This window comes from Lagenorhynchus albirostris, chromosome 2 (assembly GCF_949774975.1).
Source record: "Lagenorhynchus albirostris chromosome 2, mLagAlb1.1, whole genome shotgun sequence".
In the NCBI taxonomy this organism is placed as follows: domain Eukaryota; kingdom Metazoa; phylum Chordata; class Mammalia; order Artiodactyla; family Delphinidae; genus Lagenorhynchus; species Lagenorhynchus albirostris.
Window position 1 is genome coordinate 75,183,194 of NC_083096.1, and position 27,317 is coordinate 75,210,510.

Genomic DNA, 27,317 nt, shown 5'->3' on the forward strand with positions numbered 1-27,317 from the left:
GAGGTTTCCTCTCTCTGGCTTGGGTTGCTAGCCCTCTGACCATCTGAGCTTCTGCCCTCTATTCTCTCTCCCCATGCAGCACAGAAGAGTAGTGCCCCTTCTCCATTACCCCCACCTCTTCTGCTCTCCCACACCCTACAGTCCTGGCCTTTCTTCCTCTTTCCAAAACTTGTCATTTTCAGAAAAGAGAACTCAGAACTTCTGGCTTAGGCTGGAAGGGAATGCGGTGTGCCCTAAACCTGGAAGTAGGGGCAGCCACCTGGGTCTCCGCAAACTAGGCTTTCAGGGCCTTCACCCAGGCAGGAAAGCCACGTCTGAGTAGGACCGAGGGTGGGACGGGAGTGCGCCCCAGACTTCAGGGGTCAGTGTCCTGCGGCAATTGTTGGTTGGTGAGAAGCCGCCTGGGTGCAAGGGGCCCTCCCAGCCGCCAGGGGTCGCGCTGCAGGCGGTCGGGCGCTGGGCAGGCGCTGCCAGGGTCACGGCCGCCGGCCCGGGAGGTTGGGGGTTGGGGGGAGCCGCGGCGCCCGCGGTCCGGGAGGGGGGAGGGGGGGTGGGGGGAGCAGAGAAAGCGGGGCGCGCGGAGGAGCACCCGGCCCCCAGCGCAGCAGGAGCCGGAAGGGCCGTGCGGCGCGAGCGAGCGGCGCGGCAGCACAGTCCCCGCGTGGCGCAGCGCAGCGGGGACGCTGGGATCGCCCGGATCTCCCTTCACGGCGCCCCGCGCCCCGGCGCCCTCGGCCGCTTCTTCTTCCTTCACGTCGCCCCGGCGGGAGCGGCGCCCGAGTCGGGTGCGACATGTCCGGGGCCGGGTAGCCGCACCGCCCGCCGGCCAGCCAACCCGCCTTCCGAGCCACCCGCCCGCGGGCCGGCCGGCGGGGGAGTCGCGGGGCAGGCAGGTAGGGGCTGGACCGGGCGGGGCGGCGGGCGGGGAAGGAAGGGAGGGAGCGCCGGCGGGGCGGGGGCTCTCCCCCAGCTGTTCTCCGGCGCTGCACATCTGGTTCCGGTTCCTCTCTCCTGGGGAAGTGAAAGTGGAGGGGAGGGCGCAGCCCGGAGTTAGCTAGCAGTGCCCTGGCGCCCTGCACCCCTCCTGCGCCCGCGGGTCCTAGAGCTCGAGCACCCCTCCCTCCGCTCGGGTCACGCGGCGGCCGGCGCTGCTGCCGTCACGTCTCCGGCCGCCTGCGCGCCCGCTCCTCTCTGCCCTCCTGCTCCTTCCTCACCCTCCTCCCGCTCGGCGCGCCCTCTGCCCCAACGCGAACTTCCCGCCGCCCGGCTTGTGGGCGTTGCGACCCGGAGTGGCGCCCCTGCCCCTTGCGTTCCCCAGGGAGAAAGGGCTGCCTTCTGCAGGACTCTTCCCTGGCTCGGTGAGGAGAGGCCCGGGTGCGGAGGTCCTGCCGATGGGGGCCACTCGCTCTTCTGCTGGTCTCAACCTCATGGCTCCCGCCTGCTGCCTTGGGCATAGGGCATAGGGCATAGGGCTCCCTCCCATTCGCCAGCACGGGACGAGGCATGGGGCTGTGTCCCAGAGCTAAATCAGGAGGCTGACGCTAACTCCTGGCCTCACCTCGCAGATGTAGAGACTAAATTAAGCTGGAGTTGGTGTGTGTATGTGTGTGAGGCCAGAGGCCAGGTTAAGGAGAGCCAGCTTGGCTACTGAGCTTCCTTTGCCCCCTCTTCTCTTGGCAAGGGTGGGAGGTTAGGTAGGATTGTACATCCTGGATCCAGGCTGAGCCTCCTCTGCCTTGCTCCGGGTCCTTTAGTCTAAGGTTCCAACTTGGAATGATGCTGTGTTGGCACCTTCAACGGTACCCCCCCCCCCAGCACACGCGCGCACACACACACTCACACACCCATAGGCTGGCTTCCGCTGAGCTGCAGCTTCCCCTCCACTGTTTCAGGAAGTCACCTCCCTTCCCCTCTGAAGCGGCCCCCACGCCTTCGGTCCTCAGCTGCAAGCCACCCACCAAGCTCTTTCCCAGCTTCTGCACCCTGGGGCACCCCGGGACCCTTGGGGCTCCTACTCCCTGGGGTTGGGCCATGAAGGCAGGTGAGAAGAGTTACTGAAGACCCGTTGTGGGCCTGTTTCTGTCTCTGGGCTCCATGGAGGAGGGCTTGGGGATTTCTGGGACTGTCTCCCACTCTGCTTTGGACTTAACTGGGGATACCTAAGGATCCTGGAGGTTGGAGGGCAGTGGTTTTTTTGTCAGATAGTGGAGCTAAGTTAGGAAAAAAGGACACTTGAGTCTGGCAAAAAGACGCTTAAAGTTTGGGTTTTGTGGAGTCCTCACAAAAACCTAGAAGTGGGCTCTTTAAGAACATTAGCTGGCTCATGAGGTTCTTAGATTGTCAACTAGAGTAGGAAGGCCAGAAACCCATAAAAAGACTGTAGTTGGCATGATGTCATGGCCAGAAGGAATGATGTCATTGCAGGCCATTACAGAAAAGACTGTGATCTCTGTTATGTTAGGGAGTGAAGTGGGGTGGAGTCTTTAAAAAGGACACAGAAACTATGATGTCAGAGCCCAGGTTAGCTGTGTGCGGTGGAGTGGAGTTTGGATTCTTTGGGAAGAGGGCTGGTACCACCAAGAGGGAGGGTCCTGGTCTCTTTAAGGAGCTGTGGTGGGCTGTGAGGGCCTGGTGATGTCACAGGCGGGAGAGTTTAGGATTGGCTGACCACTGATCCTGCTTTTCCTTGAAAGGACTAGGAAGAGGAGGGAAGCAAGAGGGGGGACTCCCTGGTTGCCATGGCAACACCAGCCTTCCTTGCTTCATCTCTCCCCCACTTGACCATTCCAGATGCAGTGAGTGAGGGGGGGGCCATGGCGGAGGAGCGGCCCCCCCGGCTGGTGGATTACTTCGTGATAGCTGGGCTTGCAGGGAACGGAGCGCCCATCCCTGAGGAAACGTGGGTTCCTGAACCCAGTGGGCCCCTTCGCCCTCCCCGGCCAGCTGAGCCCATCACAGATGTGGCAGTCATCGCTAGGGCCCTGGGCGAGGAGGTGCCCCAGGGCTACACATGCATCCAGGCTTCTGCCGGGGGCCACCCCTTGGAACTCAGTGCTGGGCTCCTGGGTGGAACTCAACCAGTCATCTGCTACCGGAGGGGGCGTGACAGGCCCCCCCTCGTTGAGCTGGGGTGTGTGCACCTACCCATGCTGGCACCAAGGGTGGCTGGGAGGAGAACTGGGGTGAGGCAGGGAGAGGTAGGGGTATGGGATGAGGGATGTGCAATGGGAATGGGAAGGGAGTGGGCTACAGGCCAGGGAGAAGGGCCTGAAGTTGTGCGTACTTAGTTCTCACACAGATTTGGGTGCATATACTAGTGCTGCTACTTGCTAGCTATGTGACCTTAGGCAGGTTATTGAGCCCCTCTGAGCCTTTTCCCTCATCTATAAATTGGGGAAAATAATACCTCCTCATAGTATGGTTGAGAAGATTAAGTGAGATAATCCATATAAGGGACTTAGCACAGAGTCAATAAATGGTAGCTTTTATTCTTAGTATTTATTAATGAGCTTGAGAACCATGGAAGGTTTGAGGAGTTGTTACTGATCAAGAAGTAGAGCCAAGGGCAGAAGAGGGGCACAGGATTTTGGAGGGCAGAGTTCAGCAAGAAGTGGGCCCTGGTGTTGGGGTTTGACTAGGCTGAGTAGGTAGGACTAGGTAGGCAGATCTAGCAGGACTGGGGTCTTGCTCCTCTGTATTGGACTTTTGACATCTCTTTCTGTTCTCTGTGCCAAGGGTGTTGTATGAGGGGAAGGAACGTCCCAAGCCTGGCTTCCAAGTGCTAGCTACGACACCCTACAGCCACTCAGCCAACCTGGCCCCTCCAGGCCCTGGGCACCCCCGCACCTACCTCACTTACCGGCGGGCAGCAGAGGGGGCAGGGTTGCATGCCCTGGGCATCACTGACCTCTGCCTGGTGCTGCCCAGCAAGGGCGAGGGCACGCCTCATACTTACTGCCGATTGCCCCGCAACCTCAACCCTGGCATGGTGAGTGGGGCCCCGAGCCAGAAGCTGAGACCTGCCCCATCTCTGTGTGACGGTGTGGACCCTGGGCACAAAGGGTATCCTAGGACCAAGGCGTCTAATGGCGGGGCGGGGCCCAGAGGCGTGACTCTCGTCTTGGGGGACTGGGATTAGTGGGAGTTATAAAGACAAAGACCACGTGGGGGTGGTGGAGAAAATGAACCCCAGAAACCTTTGTTAGCTGTGTGTCTGCTTGTCTCTTGCCATTTCTGGGGCAGTGGGGCCCAGCAGTGTACCTGTGCTACAAGGTGGGCCTGGCCAAGGCCAACACGCTGGTGTATGAGGCAGGTGAGTAGCCCCTCTGTCTCTCCAACCCCTTGACCCTCTGTGTCCCTCTGCCCTGGTGCCTCTTGGCTGGTACCTTCAGTGTCCACAGAACTCACTTCCCCTTTGCCGCTTGGCCCGTCTCTGGGATCCCCTGCTTCCTTCCCCTGGAGTCTGATTGACCCTACTCCTTTTGGGTACCCCCACTCTGCCGGGGGTGCAGAGCTGCTGGGCCGCTACCCAGAGGAGGACAATGAGGCGTTCCCGCTGCCCGAGTCAGTGCCCGTCTTCTGCCTGCCCATGGGGGCCACTATCGAGTGCTGGCCTGCCCAGACCAAGTACCCCGTGCCCGTCTTCTCCACCTTTGTGCTCACGGGTGCAGCTGGTGATAAGGTGGGTGTGCAGAGTGTGGTCAGGGGTCCGGGCTCCACAGGGCCCGCCTGACTGCCCCTCTGCCCCTGCCAGGTGTACGGTGCTGCCTTGCAGTTCTACGAGGCATTCCCGAGGACCAGGCTCTCGGAGCGGCAAGCGCGGGCCCTGGGCCTGCTGAGCGCCGTGGAGCGGGGCCGGGCACTGGGGGGCCGAGCTGTGCGCAGCCGCCGTGCCATCGCTGTGCTGTCCCGCTGGCCTGCCTTCCCTGCCTTCCGCGCCTTCCTCACCTTCCTCTACCGCTACTCCGTCTCAGGCCCCCACCGCCTGCCCCTGGAAGCGTGAGCACGAGACTTCCCCGGCACTGGGAAGGGTTATGAGGGGATCTCGGGAGACCAGGAGAGATGGATGAGATTAGGCTGGAGCTGGGGGTGGGGGGACCTGGGTGGGCAGAGGAGTGGGGATGGGGCTGTAGTGTGTGGCTGGAGAGTTGGTCCACTGCAAAAGTGCCCCTGGCTGAGGGGCTGAGTGGGGCCTGAAATCCAGGCTACACTTGCTAGCTAAGTCCTGGCCAGGGGCTGTGCAGGCCCAGAGGGAATCTCTTTTCTGATTTGCATAAATGCTGTACATAATGGAGGCTCTGATGGCTGACACCATTCTCGAGGTGGATCTCAGGGAGGAGTAAGGTTCTTGTGGACAGGTGAAGGAGAAGAGCAAATGTGGCTGAATGAAGTAGACTGGGAGTCTGCCTCTGACTGGACCCCTCTCTCCCCCAGGCACATCTCCCACTTCATTCACAATGTCCCCTTCCCTTCCCCACAGAGACCCCGCATCCTGGTGCAGGTGAGAGCTGAGGCTGAGGCTGGGGCTGGATGGGAGGAGGAGAACTGCCAGGGGCTAGTCTTCACCATCCTGACTTGTGGCTCTTCTGTCTCCCAGATGTCTCCCTATGACAACCTGCTCCTCTGCCAGCCTGTATCCTCACCCCTGCCCCTCAGGTATGTGCCCAGGTTGGGGGGGCTTTGATGACCAAGGACATGGTAGGTGCCAGGCAGATGGGCACAGGTGTTGAGGTCTATGCAGGCTGGGCCCAGGTGGCGTCTGTGCCCAGTGACTAGGGAAAGGCCTCCTGCTGACTCTTCCCCCACCTTGGCATTGCCCGCAGTGGTGCCAGCTTCCTGCAGCTGCTGCAGAGCCTGGGCCCAGAGCTGGCTATCACGCTGCTGCTGGCTGTGCTCACGGAGCACAAACTGCTAGTCCACTCACTGCGGCCAGACCTGCTCACCAGCGTCTGCGAAGCCCTCGTCTCTGTGAGTGCTACCCTGCCCAGACTGCCTTGCCTAGAGTGTTCCTTCTGGTGCCCTGGTCCCTACCTAGATTCTCCTTACTTTTCTTTTCTTGGGGAGGGTTCCTCAGCCTTTTACCCTTGGGCACGACCTACAGGACATACAGCTTCCGTCAGGAGCTCTTCTTTGGAGCCCAACTCCCACAGCTTCTCTCAATAGGCACCACCCCCCAGGGCCAAGGCCCCCTCTCCTGCTGCCCCTACGCCCTGCTCACTGGTGCTCACTCCCTGATGCTTTAGATGATCTTCCCGCTGCACTGGCAGTGCCCCTACATTCCGCTGTGCCCGCTAGTGCTGGCAGACGTGCTGAGCGCCCCCGTGCCCTTCATCGTGGGTATCCACTCCAGTTACTTCGATCTGCATGACCCGCCTGTGGATGTCATCTGTGTTGATCTTGATACCAACACACTCTTCCAGTAAGAGGGCTGGGTCTTGTCCAGGGGGTTTCGAGGTGGGGGGCAGGAGAGGGCTGGTGTATGCAGTGTACCTGCTCAAAAGGAGCCTCAGGCAAAACGTGGAGGAGGCTGGCGAGGAGCCCCATCACCCTTTCTTCCTTCTGTTTATCTCACAGCACTGAGGAAAAGAAGCCCCTCTCCCCTCGGATCCTGCCCCGCAGACCCTACAAGGTTCTGCTGACTACACTGACAAACCTATACCAGCAGCTGGATCAGAGTGAGGAGCGTGGGTGGCGGTGGGAGGCTGGAAACTGTCATTGACCTTGAACCTCCAGTTTGGGGAGGCCTGTGGGGAGCTGACCTTACCTGAGGAGGTTAGAGGAGTTAGGCTTTCATTTGGTGGAAGTGAGAGGAATTCAAATTCCAGTTTAAGCAAGACGGAAGCGAATGTCACGTTAATATTCCTGAATATGTCAGGGAGGTTGAGCTTGTCATTGGGGAGGCTTGAAACTGTTACCTGAAAGTAACTTTTTTTTTTTGTAAATTCTTTTTTTTTTTTTAATGAATTAACTTATTTATTTTTGGCTGCATCGGGTCTTCATTGCTGCGTGCGGGCTTTTTTCTAGTTGTGGCGAGCGGGGGCTACTCTTTGTTGCGGTGCATGGGCTTCTCATTGCGGTGGCTTCTCTTGTTGTGGAGCACGGGCTCTAGGCATGTGGGCTTCAGTAGTTGTGGCTCGCGGGCTCTAGAACGCAGGCTCAGTAGTTGTGGCGCACAGGCTTAGTTGCTCCGTGGCATGTGGGATCTTCCCGGCCTAGGGCTCGAACCCGTGTCCCCTGCATTGGCAGGTGGATTCTTAACCACTGCACCCCCAGGGAAGTCCCTGAAGGTAACTTTTTAGTTACTATTGGTACCAGGTCTGTTAGGACCTGCCGGTGGTGGGGTAGCAACAGTGCCTTCTGTGTGAAGGGCAGGGTTGAGGCAAGCCCTACGGGTGCTGGCCCTGATTCTCAGGCTGCCCTGGTCCCCAGCATATACTGGACCCGAGGAGGAGGCCTCCCTGGAATTCCTGCTGACAGACTATGAGGCAGTGTGCGGCCGCCGGGCCCAGCTGGAGCGCGAGGTCCAGGGAGCCTTCCTCCGCTTCATGGCCTGCCTGCTCAAGGGCTACCGGGACTTCCTACGCCCGCTCACCCAGGCCCCCTCTGAGGGGTCTCGTGATGTCGACAACCTCTTCTTCCTGCAGGGTAAAGGGGCCCTGTCTCTGCTTGGGGCGGGGGTCACGGGAGGGGTGGCCAGGGGCTGGGCTCCATGGGGAAGCCCGGGGGGACGAGGAATCACACAGTTTCTTGTTCCTTCACTCAGCACACGTTTTTGTGGGCACCAGCTTTGAGCTGTATGCTCTTCTGGGCTTGGAGAGGGGATAAGGGTACAAAGATGAACCAGCTGTGGCCCTGCCCTCTGGGAAGCCTTGGGCTTGGTGGGGACACAGTGACGCCTGTGGTGAGCTGCCCCCATGGGCGAAACTCTCTTCCCTTGGAGACTCCCCAGTCTGAGGTCCTAGGTGCCAACAGATAAAAGGGAGGGATTCCGTGGGACTGTGGTGCTGGGGTAGCTGAGCTGCTCGGCTTGGCGTGTGGTGTAGTGGTGCCAGAGGGGCCAAAGAGGGGATGACTTTGATGGCCTTGGACGCCAAGTTGGCAGGGAGCCGAGAAAAGGGTTCGGAAGGGGGTGCCTGTGGTAGGGACCCCTGGTAACCTTCCTCTCTGCCCCATTCTCATCTGTCAGGCTTCCTCAAATCCCGAGAACGCTCCAGCCACAAGCTGTACTCCCAGCTGCTGCACACACAGATGTTCTCGCAGTTCATTGAGGAATGTTCTTTTGGCTCTGCTCGGCATGCTGCCCTGGAATTCTTTGACTCTTGTGTTGACAAGGTATTGGGCATTATCCCTTCTCTTCATGCCCTTTGCCCTCTGTTCTCCTCTTGGCAGTCTTTGTTATCCCAGGTATCAACACTCTACATCTCATCTGTGGCAGGGATGGTGCCCCTGGAGTTATACAGGGCACAGCCTATGCAGCATATGTGACCGGCCTCATAGACGTACTGTCTTCCCATTCCTCACTCCATCCCCCAGCTCTGTCTCCAGGGCCTTGGTGGAATCTGGACCCACTACCTCCTTCCCTGTGGCTATGCTTTCCTGCGAGATGCTCATTCTCTTACCATCCTGCTCCAGGTCCACCCAGAGCAGGAGAAGCCGGAGCCAACACCCTTGGTGGAGCTGGAGGAGCTGTCAGGAAGTGAGCTCACTGTCTTTATCACACCTCCCGAGGAGCCGCCGGCGCCAGAGGGCAGTGAATCTACCCCCCAGTACTGGTGAGAGCCTCTTGTCCCCTCACTTGTTGTGAGGCCCCATGGGCTGACTTAGTGCCGACTGCTCCTGATGTTGCCTCTCTCTGCCCCTCCAGCTACGATGGGTTCCCCGAACTACGGGCTGAGCTGTTTGAGTCTCCTCAAGAGCAACCCGGGGCTCTGCCTGTGCCAGGTCCATCCCGTAGTGCCCCCAGCAGTCCTGCCCCTCGCCGTACCAAACAGGTAACCCGCAGGTGGGCCCCCCAGAGGCATCTGGCTCAGGCCAAGGGCTGCTGCTTCAGTTTCTTCATCTGTAAAATGGGTATAATAGTATTTACCCCATAAGGTTGTTGGAAGGTTTCAGTTATGTCTGGCACATGAAATATTAGCTATTGTTACCACTGTCATCATCCTCATCTTCATTTTCTGAGCACTCTGGGAAACCAGGGCACCTGCCCGAGCTCAAGCTAGGCATCTCTGCTTGGGGATCCTGGGCTGTGTGTGCAGCATCTCTCCCGCCTTGTCAGTACACAGACCCTTCCTCAGGGAGGGTGCTGTTTCTCCCACACTATTTTAAGACCTGCCCTGCCCTGGCATTGTACTCACCCAGGTGTGTCCCCTGCCCTACCTAGGAGATGAAGATCGCACAGCGGATGGCACAGAAGTCAGCAGCTGTGCCTGAGCTCTGGGCCCGGTGCCTGCTGGGCCACTGCTATGGGCTGTGGTTCCTGTGTCTGCCTGCCTACGTGCGGTCGGCGCCCTCCAGGGTGCGGGCACTGCAAACGGCTTACCAGGTGCTGCGCCAGATGGAGAGCCGCAAGGTGGTGCTGCCCGACGAGGTGGGCACCTGCGCCCAGTCCCAGGGGCTTGTGCAGGCATGGGAGCTGTGAGAGGGAAACTTGGTGACCGTGGAAAGCAGATGGGGAGCACGAGCACAAGTTGAGAGCTCCATCACATTCACTGAATTAATGAGCATGTTCAGGGTGTAGCAGTAGAGACTGCAGGGTGGCAGGGTCAGCAGGAAGGGTAGGTGGCTCTGAGGCAAGCCCAGGAGCTGCCAGGGGCCAGTGAAGTCTGTGAGAATTGGGGAGGCTGGAGAAGGGTGCTTGCTGAGACTTGAGGATTTGGGTTGGGAGTGAGTCCGCTCTCATCCTGCACGTCTCCTGGCCCAGGTGTGTTACCGGGTGTTGATGCAGCTCTGCTCACACTATGGGCAGCCCGTGTTGTCCGTGCGGGTCATGCTGGACATGCGGCGGGCAGGCATCGTGCCCAACACCATCACCTACGGCTACTATAACAAGGTACCTAATTTGGAGTGAGGGGGGGATGGCAGCCTGTGCCGGGTAGGTGTGTGGGAAGGATGCTGCTCCCTGACACCTGCCGCTCTCCCCTCTCCTTGGAGATTGGGACCATACAATCCAACAAGGTCCTGTCACCATTGTCACCCATTGTGCTCCTCTAGTGCCTTAGCACCTACAGACGGTTTTCTCATACTTGGCCGCTTTGATCTTCACCCACAATACCCCTGACAAGGAGGTTGGGCGAGTACTTCTACCTCCCGATGATAGCTAATAGTGGGAGCCAATATGCCAGGCCCTGTTCCAAATACATTTTCCACATCAAATCATTTTTTTTTTTTTTTCTTTTTGTGGTATGCGGGCCTCTCACTGTCACGGCCTCTCTTGTTGCGGAGCACAGCTCCAGACGCGCAGGCTCAGTGGCCATGGCTCAGGGGCCCAGCCGCTCCACAGCATGTGGGATCTTCCCAGACCGGGGCACGAACCCGTGTCCCCTGCATCGGCAGGCGGACTCTCAACCACTGCGCCACCAGGGAAGCCCACATCAAATCATTTTATCTTTACCACAGGCCCATGAAGTGGAATGATTATTGTCCCCATCTTACAGATGAGGTCATGAGGTTGCAGGGGCTTAGTAACTTGTCCGAGGTACCACAGTGAGTAAGTTAGGGAGTTAGGAGATGCACACAGGCACGCCGATGTTTCCTGAATTCAGGCCCTTAACCATGATACTAACCTATATTTCCTGTTTTTTAGATGAGGAAACTAATGACCCAAAAAATGAACCGATTTCTTCAAAGCCCATAGTTTATAAACAGCAGAGTCTGGATCCAGGTTGTCTCCACTGCTTCTGGCTTCCTCTAGAACCCCTCAGGGTGGCAGCTGCCAACTGTCTCTTCTGGGCTCTTGCTCCCGGCTGAGCCATTGGCAGGACAGTCCTAGGCAGGATGTCTGGAGGAGAAGGTGGTCCCTGGGGCTCCAGGTCAGGCAGTTGGCGTCAGGCTGAGGCCAGGGTATGGAAGTAGGCCATCTTCACAGGCACTGTGCTTGGCAGGCCGTGCTGGAAGGCAAGTGGCCGTCTGGTACACCGGGTGGGCGCCTGCGCTGGGCCAAGCTCCGGAACGTGGTCCTGGGGGCTGCTCAGTTCCGCCAGCCCTTGAGAGAACGGCGGCAGCGGTGGCAGCGTCAGAAGCAGGAGGAGGAGGCAGAGACGGCAGCACAAGAGGCAGGCGGCTCCCAGACAGGTGGGTAGGGGCTGGTGACACGGGCAGGGGGATAGGCGTGGAGAGCTAGGGCTGGCCTAGTGGCTGGCACTGGGCGTTCTCAGAGTGGATAAACTATACTTGGCTGGTAACAAAAGAGATGAAGTTCTGCCTAGGAGGAGCCCCATAAATCCAGGTCCACTTAAGGAGCTCTGTTTCGGAACTGGGGGCTGGGTTTCTAGCTGGCTGCCTTTCAATCCCCTCTCTATCTTTTACAGAGCCCTATCTGGAGCGCCCCTCCCCTACCCGCCCCCTTCAGCGCCAGACTACCTGGGCTGGGCGAAGCCTGAGGGACCCTGCCTCGCCTGCGGGGCGCCTGGTGAAGAGTGGCAGCCTGGGGAGTGCCCGAGGGGCACAGCCCACTGTGGAGGCTGCCGTGGCCCACAGTGAGTGCCCTCGTCCCACACCCCAACCCTCAGCCCCGTCAGCTTCCCTGACCACTTGCCAGTGAAAGCGGGGAAGGCCAGAGCCAGGAGGGACGGGTGGTGCTTTGTGGTGGGCACTGTAGGCGCTGAGGGAATCTTGCCTGGACTGTCACCATGGTGGGGGCTGTGGTGCCAGAGTCTGTACAGCCAGGAATTGTGTTTACTCAGTTCCTGGAGGACGGACTGGCCTCCATCTTCCCTGATTCTTTTCTGCCCTGTAGTGATAGAGGCCTTGGGGGTGCTGGAACCCCGGGGATCACCTGTGCCCTGGCACGATGGAAGCCTCTCAGACCTGAGCCTGACCGGGGAGGAGCCGGCACCTGGAGGCAGCCCAGGGGACGCAGGCTCAGCCCTGAGTACCCAGTCCACTGAAACCCTGCAAGGGCCAAGTGGGCGGGTGCCCAAGGCTGGCTGGCATCAGGATGAGGCCAGCACCCCCCGAAGAGGGCTGGGTGCCCGCCTCCAACAGCTGCTCACTCCTTCCCGCCGCTCCCCTGCCTCTCGTGTTCCTCCGCCTGAGCTGCCCCCTGACCTGCCTCCCCCAGCCCGCCGCAGCCCCATGGACAGCCTTCTGCGCCCACGGGAGCGCCCTGGATCCACTGCATCCGAGGTAGCCAGTGAGGGGAGGGTCCAGACACTTTAGCACCGGGAGGCCTGGGGAGGAGCTGCTAACCAGGAGTGCGCAGGGAGGGCCTTGAGGGGTGGCTGAAGCCAGCATCCTGGGTGAAGAGGAGCATGGGTGTGGCTAACTATGCTTTCTCATGTAATGGCAGAGCTCAGCCTCTCTGGGCAGTGAGTGGGACCTCTCAGAATCTTCTCTCAGCAGCGTGAGCCTTCGCCATTCCTCAGAGCGCCTCAGTGACACCCCTGGATCCTTGCAGCCACCTTCCCTGGAAGTGAGGATAATCCCTCCCACGCAGATGTGCTTGAACACACACATACACCACACCCATTCACTCTGTCAAAGGCAGGGGTTGGGGAGGAGGTGGGAGGAGCCTGGGCTGGGATGTGAAGATGAGAGGGGCTGGGGAAGGAGCACGGGCTCCAGAGCCTAGAGGCCAAAAGGGGCCTGCTTCCTGGGGTCTCCTTGCCTGCAGATCCTGCTGTCTAGCTGCTCCTTGTGCCGCGCCTGTGATTCCCTGGTGTATGATGAGGAGATCATGGCTGGCTGGGCACCTGATGACTCCAACCTCAACACAACCTGTCCCTTCTGCACCTGCCCCTTTGTGCCCCTACTCAGTGTCCAGACCTTTGATTCCCGACCAAGGTGCCCAAAGCAGGGCGAGTGCTGTGGGTGGGGCAGGGAGGTGGAGGTCTGAGGGCTGACCCTCCTGCTATCTCGCTGCAGTGCCCCCAGCCCCAAGCCTGCCTCTGCTGGTGCCAGTGGCAGCAAAGATGCTCCTGTCCCTGGGGGCCCAGGCCCTGTGCTCAGTGACCGCAGGCTCTGCCTTGCCCTGGATGAGCCCCAGCTCTGCAACGGACACGTGGGGGTAAGGGCTGGGCCAAAGGGGCACAAGCAGAGTGTGTGTGTGTGTGTGTGTGTGTGTGTGTGTGTTGCCCTGTGGGTGGCCCCAGTGGTGCTGGGGAGAGGTAGGCATTGAGGGCAAGGGACGTCCCAGAAGCTGTTGGACATGGTGGCCCAGTGGGAATTGTGGCTCTGCGGATGGGGCCGTGGTACATGCCCTCCATTGCCCTCCCACTTTGTGCCTGACAGGGTACCTCCCGGCGTGTCGAGAGTGGGGCATGGGCGTATCTGAGCCCCCTGGTGCTGCGTAAGGAACTGGAGTCGCTGGTAGAGAATGAGGGCAGTGAGGTACTGGCGTTGCCTGAGCTGCCTGCTGCTCACCCCATCATCTTCTGGAACCTTCTGTGGTATTTCCAGCGGCTACGCCTGCCCAGTATTCTGCCATGCCTGGTGCTGGCCTCCTGTGATGGCCCCCCACCTCCCCAGGTCAGTTCCCTGATATGGTCCCTGCTTCCTCATCTCCCAGCTCTGTTTCTCAGTCCTCTGTGTCTTCAGTGCTATAGAAAGAGCACAGGCTTTGGAGTTGGTTGTACCTGGTTTGACTCCCGGCCCTTTCACTTCACTACTCTGAGCTACAATTTCTCATCTGTAAAATGGCATAAGTGCCGCCCCCCCACCCCCACAGACAGGGCTGTTGTTAAGGCACCTAGTGTAGTGCCTGGTACCCAGACAATAATTTGTTAATGTTCATCTATTTATTGCTCTATTCACTGCACCAATATTTATTGAGCACCTTTTAGGTTCCAGGCAGAGTTTTAGGCACTAGGGATGTAGCAGATTACAGAACAGAGTCCTTGCTCTCAATAGAGCTTGCATTCCCACGGGGAACAAGAGTTCCTTTCTCTCTTCTCTTTGGCTATGTCCTGTAATGTTCCTGTCTCTTGGAATAACGCCTGTCCATTTCCTGTCCCCTGCCTCCCACCCCATGAGCCTCTCTCCTTTATCTTGGCTCCCCGCAGGCCCCATCTCCTTGGATAATGCCTGATCCAGCATCTGTGCAGGTGCGGCTGCTGTGGGATGTCCTGACCCCTGACCCCAACAGCTGCCCACCTCTCTATGTGCTCTGGAGGGTCCACAGTAAGTCTGGTATTTGGCCTAGGATGGGAAGGGGGAAGGTCCCAGACTTAGAGGGCTCAATAATCCTGGCTACCTTCTTTTTTTTCACCCAGGCCAGATCCCCCAGCGGGTGGTATGGCCAGGCCCAGTACCTGCATCCCTTAGTCTAGCATTGCTGGAGTCCGTGCTGCGCCATGTCGGTCTCAATGAGGTGCACAAGGCTATAGGGCTCCTGCTGGAAACTCTAGGGCCCCCTCCCACTGGCCTGCACCTGCAGAGGTATCGTGTTCCTATCTGAGAGGTCCCTGGTTTGTCCTGGGCTCCATACCCCCTTTATCTCACTTATACCCTTTTGCCTCCACTCCAGGGGCATCTACCGTGAGATCTTATTCCTGACATTGGCTGCTCTGGGCAAGGACCACGTGGACATAGGTGAGGGAGCAGGCAGGGGGCTGAGAAGTTTAGGGATCTGGGGCCAGGTGTGGAAGCTTGGAATCCTAATATACTGACCTACCTCCACCCTCTTTCCTAGTGGCCTTCGACAAGAAGTACAAGTCCGCCTTTAACAAGCTGGCCAGCAGCACGGGCAAGGAGGAACTGAGGCAGCGGCGGGCACAGATGCCCACCCCAAAGGCCATTGACTGCCGAAAATATTTTGGAGCACCTCTGGAATGCTAGGGACCCTTAAGCTTCCTTCTCCAACCTGGGCTGAGGAGGTGAGGGAGAATGGATTCTAGAGATAACCTGCTTCCCTGTTGCTTTCATAGAGGAGTTGGGAATAGGCTGAGAAGCATGCCGAGCCGTAGGCTCTGAATGGGGGCAGCAGGAAGAGGGACCCACGGTTACCAAAAGTCACAATTCCCCTATCTCCAACCTGCCCTCTGTGCTCATGTTGATGTTGGAGGAGGCCTGGGGGGAGCTGGCACATCTCTGTTCCGCCTCATCCTATACCAGGAACTCCTCTCCAGGGTACCCACAGATCTGCACTGCCCTGGTCATTTTATAAGTTTTTGTTTTAAAAAACAACTAGAAAGATACACAGCTACTGAGCCTTTGCCCTGAATGGGAGGGAGGGATGTCATTCCCCACCAATGATGGTCCCGCTTCCCTAGAGTTGCCGAAGGAGCCCAAGGCTCTCCCTGCTTTTCTACCTTAGTGTTTGTATTTTATTTTAAGTTATTTATTCTGGAGCCACAGCCCCCTTGCTTATGAGGTTCTTATGGACAGTGAGAAAGAGAAGGGAAATGGGCCCGCGTGGTCCAGTGGTTTGTAGCTCCTTGAAAGTTAGGAGGTGGGAGCTAGAGGAGTCCCAGGCTCCCCTTAGGAAAAACTGGTGCCCCTCTGGTCCTGATCCTTTCTGTCCACTCCACCTTGGGGAATGCTTCACCCACCCAGGGCCCTGACTGTGCAATAAGGATTGTTCCTTGCGAAGTTTTGTTGGATGTAATATAGTAAAAGCTGCTTCTGTCTTTTTCCTTCTGCCTCCTGTTCTCTGAGTCTGGGATAATGGTGGGGGATACCTCACTTTTTCTCCTGGCTGCACATCCTCCTTTCCACCTTTGCATCCCTTGCTGCCTTCAGGCACGCACTGCTTTCCCTGACCAGGTCTGGTTCTGGTCCCTTGGGGAACAGGGAGTTCTTGGAGCAGGAGAGGGGTGAATCCGGTGCTGACTATGGTGGTGCCAGTCTGTGTGGTACTTCCGGCCCTCCCACACAATCACCCCCTTGTCCCTCATCTGTACCCCACACAAAGACTCCATTCTCTGGGGGCCCTGAGCTCATCTCTGCCTTCTTTCCTCTCCCCACAGCTTCCCCCTCCCAACTTCTCCAGTACCTCCACAGGGCAGCTCTCACGCATCCTGGGAGCCCTGGATCTCATTCTAGGCCTCCTTAGTTGCTCTAGTTGAAGGCAGTACTCTTCCAACCAGGGACTCAACCTGGGGACAGCACCAGGAAGACAGGGGCAAGGATTAAGGGGCTCACTGCGTGTGGGCGCCAGGCATCCAGGCATCATTTTTCTAATCCTTTTGGTCCACTCGGAGTTCTCCCTTTCTTTCCTATATAATGAAATAAACACAGGAAACACTCCTAACAGAGCTGCAAAATCAATTACCAAAGGGAATTAGCCAACAAAACAGAAATATCTTGGGGAAGGAGGGCAGGAGTGTCAATGGAGGAAATAACTTACATGAGCCTCTAGCGCAAATTCCTGGGGGTGGATATCGGTGGATGAAGAGAGCCATACTACTTCTGAATTCTGGGACCTTCAAGCCAGAGGATGCGTCCCCATCCTAACTTGAGCAGTGTCCTAAAGGAGCTGCAAAGGAGGGGCTTAGGTAATGCCATCTGTTTTTGCCAGGGACTAGGAGATGCCTTCTTCAGAGGGGAACCCTCATGTCACCCCAGGTTCTGATCAGACCTCACTCCCTAGAGTCAAACTTTCCCTGTATCATCCCCAACAACCTTCTGCAAAGTTGAGTGACTTCCTTCCTGAAAACATAAGTTTCTGTTGAGTGTAGCATGCCCAGCTGTGCACTGAACCATCTGGAATTATAGAGCGAATTTTGGGGCTCAGTCCCTACCTTAATAGAGCATACAGTCTTCCTGGTCTAGAATGCCCCAATGATGACTCTGCCTCCCAGCTTATGCTGCTCATTTTTCAACAGGCCTGTAGTCAGATGGGTGGAACTACAGAATTCTTTAACCACGAGAGTACCTGCAGATTCCAATAGCAAAGTACTCACCACAGCATCTGACATCTCTGTCCTGTGGCTTAGGGAACTGTATGAGGGGCAGGATAAGTCCAAATTACCTGGCCCCATTTCTTTTCCCTGACTTTAGAGTGTGTAGGTTCAAGTATGACAAATTTTAGTTAAATCTTGTCTCTGGCACTTACTAATTTTATTACATCAGACAAGTTACTTAACTGCTGTGCCTCAGTTTTTCCTCATCTGCAAATTGGGGAGGTTGTTCAAAGATTAATTATATAATTTACATAAAGGGCTAAACACACTCAATAAATGTTAGCCACAAAAAGAAAACGAACAGAGCCTGCATAGGGCAAAGTCACGTCCACTACACCAGTGGCCTTGCTTACCTGTCTGTCTTGGAGCTTGATCGCTCCAGATTGAAAGTTCCCCCTCCACGGCCTGATTTTAATTTTGCTGAAAGGCATTTTCTCAGGCCTCACTAGTATCTTCCTCAGGCTAGTATCTTCCACCACTGTGTTTCTCATATCCTTGCAGCCCTTGAAGAATGGCCCTTCAGACAGCAGAGAGTGCCCTGGACTGATAATGGACAAAGCAGCAGGTTAGGGAAAGAGGGCTGTACCTTCAATGAGGGCAGTGACTTTGTCCCATTTACTGTATATCCCCAGCACATAGAAGAGTATCTAGTCACATAATAGGTCTTCTATTGTGTGTGAAATAACCGAGCCAGTGAAGGAATTAAAATGACATAATTTTCAGTGTGGTAAAAGACAGGTACTACAGGTAGAATACCAATCGAAGCTGAATTTTGAACTAAGAGGGTGAAATTGTTGGAAAAGTCAGGAAAATTCTCATAATAGTTAATGTTTACTGAGTACTTACTATGTGCTTAGCACTATCCTGAGCTTTTTTAAAAAAAAATATTTGTTTGCACCAGGTCTTAGTTGCAGCAGGCGGGCTCCTTAGTTGCAGCACATGGGCTCCTTAGTTGCGACTCGTGGGCTCCTTAGTTGTGGCATGCAAACTCTTAGTTGCAGCATGCACGTGGGATATAGTTCCCTGACCAGGGATCGAACCCAGGCCCCCTGCATTGGGAGCATGAGGTCTTACCCTGCGCCACCAGGGAAGTACCCCTCTGAACATCTAAAATGTATATTTTATAATCCTCACCATTACCCTATGAACTAGGTACTCATCAAGCATTCCCATTTTAAAGATAGGGAAAGTAGGGCATAGAAACTAGAGGTTAAGTAACTTGCACCCAAATCACACAACTGGTAAGAGATCCAAACCCAGACAGTTGGACTCCAGAGACCTTGTTCTTGGAAAGAGAAGGTGTTTTATCCACTTTAGAATTGGGGCATGCCTCTGCATGTGTGTGTGTTCAGGGGCCCACCTGTATTTTTGTGGACATGTCCTTCATTAGTTTCATTTCTATTGCACAGCATGACTTCTAAATGATTCGAAAAAACACATTCTAGTGCTTCTGGAACCAGTTATTTCTGGGTTCAAACCACTGCTTAGTCACTAATTAGCTGTCTGACCTTTTCAAGTTCCTTAGCCTCTCTGAACCTTTTTTTTTTTTTTTGCGGTACTCGGGCCTCTCACTAACGTGGCCTCTCCCGTTGCGGAGCACAGGCTCCGGACGCGCAGGCTCATTGGCCATGGCCCACGGGCCCAGCCGCTCCGCGGCATGTGGGATCCTCCCGGACCGGGGCACAAACCCGTGTCCCCTGCATCGGCAGGCGGACTCCCAACCACTGCGCCACCAGGGAAGCCCCTGAACCTGTTTCTTGCTCTACCTGGATTCAAATTTCAGCTCTGCCACTTACCATGTGTAACTTTGGGCAAGTCATTTGATCTGTACCTCATTTTCCTCATCTGTAAAATGGGGATAACAGCATCTACCCCACAGAGTTATGAGGAATAAATAAAATAACCCACGCATAGCTCTTAAAAGAATAAATAAGGATGCATATATAGCACAGTGCCTCAGTCTCTTTTCCCAAAACGTTAGCTATTATTATTCCTTCAACACACTGACTCTGATACTTGGTCCCTATCCTCAGATGCTCAAGAACAATACTTGTGGTAAGTGCTCGAGAAACGCTGAGAGTTTAGGTGGGCCTAACTGCTTTTGGGAAGTAGGGAGGCTAGCAGGAGTTGGGCCTTGAGTTAAGTGGAGTCGTTGGAGTGGGAAGCTGTTTCCCTCACTGTGAACCTGACCAGACCAAGAGATCCCGAGAGGAGCTGCGAGGGCTCTGCACGGCGTAATTTCTCAGCAATTTGGCTAGCTGCCTTTTTTTCTCCTGTCGTGGTTCAGTCACGACAGGACCATGCTGGGATACAATGAAGACCAGGAAGCTCAAGGCCTTTGGCAGATGGAGACAGGCCACGCCCCAAATAGACTGCAAGGCCTGAGCGCCTCAAGCTACTTCTATCGTGAAATTTCTGGATTCTGTCGGGATGAAACACCATCCAACACAGAGCCCAGCGCCGTTCGCCCGTCTCCATCTTTAGAATTGGAAGAATGAGAACAGGCCAAAGGGGAATCCCGGTTTTGGGATACTGGGGTACGGCGGCTGCCTGGGGACCAAAACGTCTCTAAGGTAAAGTTGCAGCCTGAAGCGATTTTTTGACCCCCGACACTTAATGGGCTGCTGAAGACCCGGATGTGTCTGGGACTGGCCGAGGTACCCATTAACGCGCCCCCGCTAGACCATCCCCCTCCTCCGTTTACGATTGGGTCTTAGGTACGCCAATCATCACTTCTCCAGCCACTCACTCTTCAAGGGTGGGGTGTAGCCCCGGCATCCTGTCTCCTATTGGTATGACCGAGAAGAGGAGGGCGGGGAGGCCGGCTCAGGTCGCCCAATGGGCGTCGTGGCGTGTGGGGAAGGCGGAGTCGAGGCGCTTGGCAGCTGCCCAATCAGCGTCCTTGTTTGTGTGGTGCCGCCGCCGCCGGTGCAGCCGCCGCCGCCGCCGCTGCCCCCGTCTGTACCGCAGTGTCTGCTCCGCCCGCCCGCCCGGGTCCGGCCCGCCCCCCTCTCCCACCCCCGCCCCCGGTCCCGTCAGCGGGGTCCGGAACCTACTGTGCCGTAGCCTCTTCCTTTTTCGACGCCGCCGCCGCCGCCTGGGGAGGCGAGCTAGCCGGGAGTTACACCGCCACCGCCAGGTGAGGAGCTTTGGCCTAGGCCAGCCTGGCCGCCCGCCCGCCCGGGGGCGGTGAGGAGCGAGGAAGGGAGGGAGGCTGGGAGGAGGCGGTGGTGGCGGAGGTGGGGGAAGGGAAAGGTGGAGGGGCGGGGGGAGGGGAAGCGCCCGCGAGCCGACGCCCGCCCGCGCGCCCCCGCCTTGCGTCCCCCTCCCCCCACCCCGGCACCGCGCGCCCCCGCCTCGCGCTCCCCCTTCACCTCATCCCCTCCCCCCGCTCCGCGCGCGCGCCCCGGTCTTTCACTTCGGCCTCGCGCGCCCCCAGCTCGTGTCCCTTCATTTCTTCTCCTTTTACTCTTTCTCCCCTCCCTCGCGCCCCGTTTCCCCCGCCTTCCCCGCTTTCACTCACTGCCTCAGGCCCGCCATGCTCCCCTCCTTCCTCTCTAGCGCGCCCCCCCTTAACTCTCTCCACCCCCAGTGGTGCCCTCAGGGTGCGGGGGCCGCTCCCTGCTCTCAGTCTTGTGTTTGCTGGCGGTTGGGACAAATGGGGGATCCTTAAGGGTGAAGGAAGCACGGGATGATTACCTTTCTTAAGGCGAAGGGATCTGGAACGCAGAACCTTACTCCTTTATTTCATCGTCCACCGTTCCCTCGTCCTTCCTTAGAAGGGAATTGTCTAAGCCTGTGTGGGTACTTGTCTTCTGTAGGGACTAAACTACCCCTTTCTTCAGCCGGGCTTCTGGGACCCACTGGATCTGTATCCCAGTTCAGTGCCTGAGGGTCGATGGAACTAGAACTTACCTTTTACTAAACCAAATCCGGACTTAGAGTACTTTTTGCCTCCCTGCTCTAAGGAGCTAGCCACTCCTATGAGTGCAGAGCTTTCGGTGCCATTCGCCGGCCCAGGCACTTTTCCCCTTCAGAAAGGTATGGTAGCCTCCTTGGATTCTTCCCTAGCATCAACTTCCCTCCACACACAAGGTGTTAGTTCATAGGGCTGGCCCTGAAGTGGAGATGGAGGCATTGATGGTGGGTGGGTGGCATGTGGATGCTAACTGAGCTAGCTATCAGCCTTTTCTGCTGCTGTCATCTGGAGAATCAGGTAGCCTTCCGAGAACCAGTTTTCTCATTTCTAATAAATGATTATTTAGAGGGCTTTTGTGTGCGTGTGAAGAGAGCAGGGAGATGCTTAACGTAGTGTGTTTCAGCAAAGGAAAAGAGTAGTGCTTTCAGGCCAGACTGAAAGAGATTTGAACTTGCAGCAGCTGGAGTAAAAGCCGGTTTAACAGATCTGTGTTGGGAGAAGAGCTGATGCTTTTGAGTTTTTAAAACATTTTTCTCTCAAAATTATTTTTAAAAAAGACAATGCATGCATGTGATACAAAGTGAAAAGAAGTCTCTCTCTCTCTCACCTGTGTTCTCCAGCCATCCAGTCCCCATCCCAGTACAGATGACTTCTGGTTGTTTTCTTGCAGCAGCGGGCTGTCTATATGTTGTTGTCTGTATGTTGGAGATTATCCTATTTGGGAGTTTAGTGCTAACTTTACTGCTCCTTCTTTGATACACTGATTTAAACTCTTCCTTGAGATAACCATTTGGATTCATATTTTTGGTGTTGGAGCAGTCTTGGTAGGGTATTGTCCTGTAGTAGCATTTCTGTTGGTGCTTGGTTGGGAAAGAGGCTACTGCTGGAGCTGGTAAAGGTGGTGCTTTGGACAGGCTCAATATATTTTGAGCGAAGGCCCACACCTGTTGGAAATGGTGCTGCTTTTTTGTGACTGATATTCAGTCTCTGACTGTTTTGGAATGGGCTGGGTCAAGAATAGTCTTTCCTTGGGCTTTTTAAGCAAATGGGCTGTATAAATAACGAGTTAATGGGAGTACTGATTTGGTAGTACTGTGTTCCGTTTTAAGAGGAATATAGTTTTTTAGTCTAGTGGCAGTGGTAGTCATCATGGTAAGGAATGAAGTAGATAAGTATTAATTAGCAGGAATCAGAAGGCTGGACCTTTAGGCTGAGTGACCCAGTTTGAGAAGAGGTGAGGCTTATGGACTTTTGTCCTGCCTATTCCTGACTTGAAAACACTTTTGATGAGGTGAGAGTGATGAGTAGCTGACAGCAGAATCCATCTTTTTGACACTGTGGTTTGCCTTCCCTGCCTATGTGTGATGTCTGTTAACTTCCTGTTTAGAGGCAGTCCCAGTAGGGTCTGAATAGAGGCTACATTCAAATACTTGTCTAGGAACAACGTTAACCAGGTTCCCTGATCAGCACTTCAGATGTAAGTTATGGCAGTAACTTTTACTGCCGTGTTTAGCGTAAGGCCGTAGGGTGGTGGGGAAGGGAAACGTGAGAATTCTGTTCTGAATTTCAGTCTTAAAAGTACATTCAAAAGTCTGTGTGCTGCCTGCCTCCCCTTTTTTGGACTAATGTCTCTCCTTACCACCCCCCACCCCCACCTTCCCCCCACCCCGACCCAGATCTCCAGGTTGGGTTTTGTTTAGAGAACAGCAGTGTGGAAGAAGAGTCAGTGTGTCAATAATAGTATCCTAATCTTCTGCTGGGACCTCTGGATTAAGCGTTATCTCGTATGTTGTATGTAAACTAGGCCTGTTGTTATTTTAATTTAATTTAATTTATTAATTTTTGGCTATGTTGAGTCTTCCTTGCTGTGCGAGGGCTTTCTCTAGTTGCCCAGAGCCAGGGCTACTCTTCGTTGCAGTGCGCAGGCTTCTCATTGCCGTTGCTTCTCTTGTTGTGGAGCACAGGCTCTAGGCATGTGGGCTTCAGTAGTTGTGGCTCGTGGGCTCAGTAGTTGTGGCTCGTGGGCTCTAGAGCGCAGGCTCAGTAGTTGGGGCGCACGGGTGTAGTTGCTGCAAGGCATGTGGGATCTTCCTGGACCAGGGCTCGAACCCGTGTTCCCTGCATTGGCAGGCGGCTTCTTAACCACTGTGCCACCAGGGATGTCCCTCTTGTTTCAATTTACTGATTCTTCCTTTCTTCCTTACCTCCCCCACCCATCAAGCTGAAGGTGCATATTTAGGGGAACAGCAGCTGTGCTGTCCTGGTTTCTAGACTCTGGAGCTTATTCCATGTTAGCCACCTCATTGGGAGTCATGCTGACAAGTAGCCCCTCTGCACTCAGCTCAGGATGCTCATTTAGTTCATTGAGAAAAGCCAAACCAGCTTTGGTTGATTAAAACAATTGCTCGATAAATCATGATTTGAGCCATACTGGAACTGAAGGACTTTCTTCTCCAGACCACTTGCAGTACTTAAAGCTCTGCTTCATTACATATTAAGGCACAATAGCCAGGCATTTTCTGAGACAGTTTAGAGGGGAAGAAAAAAAAGACACAGAGTCAGATTGACTATAAATCTAGTCCTGGCATAAAGCTGTTCACCTTTTGCTCAGGAAAAATCCAGCCTATCAGGCAGTGCCACACGAAGTTGCAGTTCTCTTGCATTGGCTAAGCAAGCAATCCTGGGAATTGGATACATAAGGAAGTTCAGCTTCTGTTGAAAAGAACTGGCTTTGGTGGGGGGAAGCTTCTGTTAGCCATATAGTTTATCTTCAGTAATCCCTGTGATGTTTTTTCTGTAGGTACTGGTTGGGGATTTTGGTGGCTCCAGAGTCCATGAAGCAGAGAGCCTCCTATATTTGCGTAGTAGTGATGAAAGCCTCTGAAGAGTAGATTTGATTTGAAGTGCTCCTTCTTCATGTTCCATCTTTTACCTTCTCTTTTATGGATATATGAAATATCCCTATACGGTTTGAGTTTATTCAGTAGGAAAGGAGTGACCCAGGGTCATTAAGGGCTTAACCAGTCTGATATACTTCTAGAAGGTATCTCAGTAATGTTTGATGTCTCCCTCACAATCCTCTGGTGTTTGCCGTAAGTTGCCATCAACCGGCAAGACGCTATCAAGAGTTCTGGCTTGTACCAAAAGCAACAGATGAATGAGGACACATATTTTGTTAATTTTGAGATATGAAATGGTCAAATCCCAGACCTTAAAGAGTCATAATAATTGCAGAAGCTTCTTTGACTACATGTGAACTTAGTTGTTATTAATACTAACAGTAAACTATTAAGGAAAATGACAATACTTTGGCATTCCTGAGCCATTCTCTTGTTTTTTTTTCACATCTGGCTAGTATACATTTTTAAAAGTAATTCAGTTACTTGAACCTGAAAGTCATGCTTTAAGCCTCCTAATAAAGCTTTCTTGATCTTGTCTCATTTATGGGGAAGGTGGAGTTTGTAATCTACCAAAAAATAGGCTGGATATTAGGATTTAGATTAGACTTTAGGATTAGTAAATTCTCATTATGGTTGTGAGGGATTAGGAATGTTAATTGGAGAGGTTGTGCATCTCTAACCTAGAAGGTAGTTATAAAGTTAGCTTCTTGAGGATATTTAAATTCAGACTTCCTTGGAGGGAGTTTGTGGGCTAATAAGTGGCAAATTGGAATAGCAGAACACAAGCGTAGAGTCTAGAAATCCCGGGTCAAATCCTAGCTTTACCATTTATTTGATACAGGATTTTGGGTAAACCTCCTAAATTTTTTTTTTTTTTTTTTGGCCGTGTGGCTTGTGGGATCGAACCCAGGCCCTCAGCAGTGAAAGCACGGAGTCCTAACCACCAGACCGCCAGGGAATTCCCAAGCCTCCAAATTTTTGAACTCCCGTTTCTTGCACAGTAAAAGCCAGTCTTTACCTTGGGCTCTAAGGTTTTACATGATCTGCCTCTCCCTATTCTTCTCTTTTTGATCTCCTGTCATCCTCCCTTTTGCTCACTCCATTCCAGCCACATTGACTTGTTCCTTAAGTGCATTAGCCACACTCTATCTCAGGACCTTTGCACTAGTTATTCCCTCTAGTGGGAAATCACTAGTTTTTCCCACAGAGATAATACAAATGACTAATTTTCTTACCTTCCTCAGTCAAGCCTTTGTTTAAATGTCACCTTTTCAATGAGACTTTATCCTACCCCTATTTAAAATTTCACCTTTAGCTTCCACCCCTCACTTGTAATCCTTCTCTGTTCTTTCTTTTTCATACAGCACTTACAGCTTTCTAACACACTTATTTGTTACATTTATTGCTTATTGATTCCCCTGGTATGATGGAAGGTCTATGAAAGCATGGATTTACTCTGGTGTTTTGTTTAATGCCTAGTGCAGTGTTTGGCATATAGTTAACACTCAATAACTATTTCTTGATCAAATAGGAATAATAATAACTTTTCCAAACTTCGTATTTGTTTATAACAAAACTATGAAATGTGGTATGATACAGGATATTAAAATGTTTTTTGAACTTTGAAGCATTATACAAATAACGATGATAAAATGATTGCCTTCCCTTTGAAATGGTAAATAACACTTGATTGTGGAAAAAAATCTTCATATATATTCACATATATTATCACATCTCCTAAACTCCAGCCCTCTGTTTCCAGTTGTCTACTTTGTGCTAGACATATCCATCTCTGTATTCCATTGGTACCTCAAGCTCAGCATTTTCATCATCTATTCCCATTTTGTGATTCATTGAGTCACCTAAGCCAGAAATGAGAGCATCATTGTCAATTCTCTCTCTCTCCCTTATCCATTACTTTCCAAATATTTCTGAATCTATACCTTTTTTCTGTATCTCCGTTGCGGGTCTCCTAATTCAGGACCACAGCAACTCTTATTTGGAATATTGCCATGATCTCTTACAGTTCTGTTTGTTTTTAGTCGTTTCCTTTTAAACTCTCAATCATATTCTCTTCAGAATAGTCTAATGGAGATCTGATTATTCTACTTGGCCTTCTCAAAGGTATTCAGTAGTTTCCAATCATTTAAAGGTACTCTGCATAATATCAAAGCCCCTTCGTAAATCTTGACCTTTGTTTTTCTATCCAGCCTTACTTTTCTCCCTTTACAGTTTATACATGAGCAAATACAGTTCTTTTATTCTTTTTTTTAAAAATTTATTTATTTTTGGCTGCGTTGGGTCTTCATCGCTGTGTGCGGGCTTTCTCTAGTTGCGGTGAGCAGGGGCTACTCTTCGTTGCGGTGTGTGGGTTGCTCATTGCGGTGGCTTCTATTGTTGCAGAGTACGGGCTCTTGGCACACGGGCTCAGTAGTTGTGGCTTGCACGCTCTAGAGAGCAGGCTCAGCAGCTGTGGTGCACGGGCTTAGTTGCTCTGTGGCATGTGGGATCTTCCTGGACCAGGGCTCAAACCCATGTCCCCTGCATTGGCGGGCTGACTCCCAACCACTGTGCCACCACGGAAGTCCTCCAGATACAGTTCTTTCAGTTCCCAGATCAGCTACCAAATTTCATCTCAAATGCTGCTGTCTCTGGGAAGCCTTCCTTGACTTGCCCAAAGAGACTTAGATATGCTTTCTTCTTTGATCTCACTGTAATTTATAAATATTGCTTGTCTCCCCCAATGGTCTGACAACATTCTGAAATAAAGAGATAGCATGTCTTTTTACTTTTGTGTCTCCAGTGCCTATCATGGTGCCTGTCACCCAAAAAGTATTTTAAAATATGAATAATTCTGTGGGTTGAGAAAATGCTGCGTACATTTAGAAGATGCCCTATTTGTTATGTTCTGGGAGCAGAAGAACAAGTTTGGAGTCTTGGTTCTTTTTATCATCTGTGTGACCTTGGTTGAGTCACTTGAAGTCTCCAAGCCATAGTTTTCTCAGCGTAGAAATGAGGATCAGTAGCTGCTTTATCTGTTTAACTAGGTCTCTTTGTCAGTCAAATGAGATTATGCATGTAAAGATGTTTTATAAGCTAAAACACTGTACAGTTGTTAGTTATTATGTACTGACACAAGCTGAGCTTTTCTCACAACTCATTTTTTCTTGTTTATATTCATGTAAGGCCCTTTTTATCACTGAAACCATAAATACTCTTCTACAACATGTGTTTTGTTCATATCCATTTTTATCAGTAGGTGTAGTGTGTTCCTGTATATCATTCTTTTTTTTTAAATACTATTTATTTGGTTGCACCAGGTCCTAGTTGTGGCAGGCATCTCCTTAGTTGCAGCTCACCAGCTCCTTAGTTATGGCATTTGAACTCTCAGTTGCAGCATGCATGTGGGATATAGTTCCTTGACCAGAGATTGAACTTGGG

General features: G+C 53.5%; 1 protein-coding gene across 7 annotated transcripts; it reads left to right on the forward strand.

The window, feature by feature from the left end:
• Window positions 1–569: 569 nt before the first annotated feature.
• Window positions 570–15,788, forward strand: DENND4B (DENN domain containing 4B). Of its 7 annotated transcripts, none has more exons than XM_060138080.1 (28): window positions 570–893; window positions 1,893–2,041; window positions 2,791–3,130; window positions 3,736–3,988; window positions 4,243–4,312; window positions 4,512–4,681; window positions 4,754–4,998; window positions 5,434–5,500; window positions 5,597–5,655; window positions 5,823–5,967; window positions 6,243–6,418; window positions 6,574–6,674; window positions 7,429–7,644; window positions 8,186–8,331; window positions 8,632–8,771; window positions 8,864–8,990; window positions 9,380–9,586; window positions 9,920–10,048; window positions 11,100–11,289; window positions 11,526–11,693; window positions 11,954–12,345; window positions 12,506–12,628; window positions 12,830–12,999; window positions 13,081–13,222; window positions 13,447–13,683; window positions 14,217–14,334; window positions 14,681–14,745; window positions 14,846–14,985. In XM_060138080.1, the coding sequence occupies exons 2-27, from the start codon at window positions 2,032–2,034 to the stop codon at window positions 14,707–14,709; spliced, it is 4,170 nt and encodes a 1,389-aa protein (XP_059994063.1). In that variant the 5' UTR covers window positions 570–893; window positions 1,893–2,031; the 3' UTR covers window positions 14,710–14,745; window positions 14,846–14,985. The 7 variants fall into 7 exon arrangements, with proteins under 7 accessions (XP_059994063.1, XP_059994032.1, XP_059994047.1 ...); XM_060138049.1 differs by lacking the exon at window positions 1,893–2,041 and adding an exon at window positions 14,427–14,592 and having other exon boundaries at window positions 572–893; window positions 14,846–15,788; XM_060138064.1 differs by lacking the exon at window positions 1,893–2,041 and adding an exon at window positions 14,427–14,592 and having other exon boundaries at window positions 572–889; window positions 14,846–15,788.
• Window positions 15,789–27,317: the final 11,529 nt, after the last annotated feature.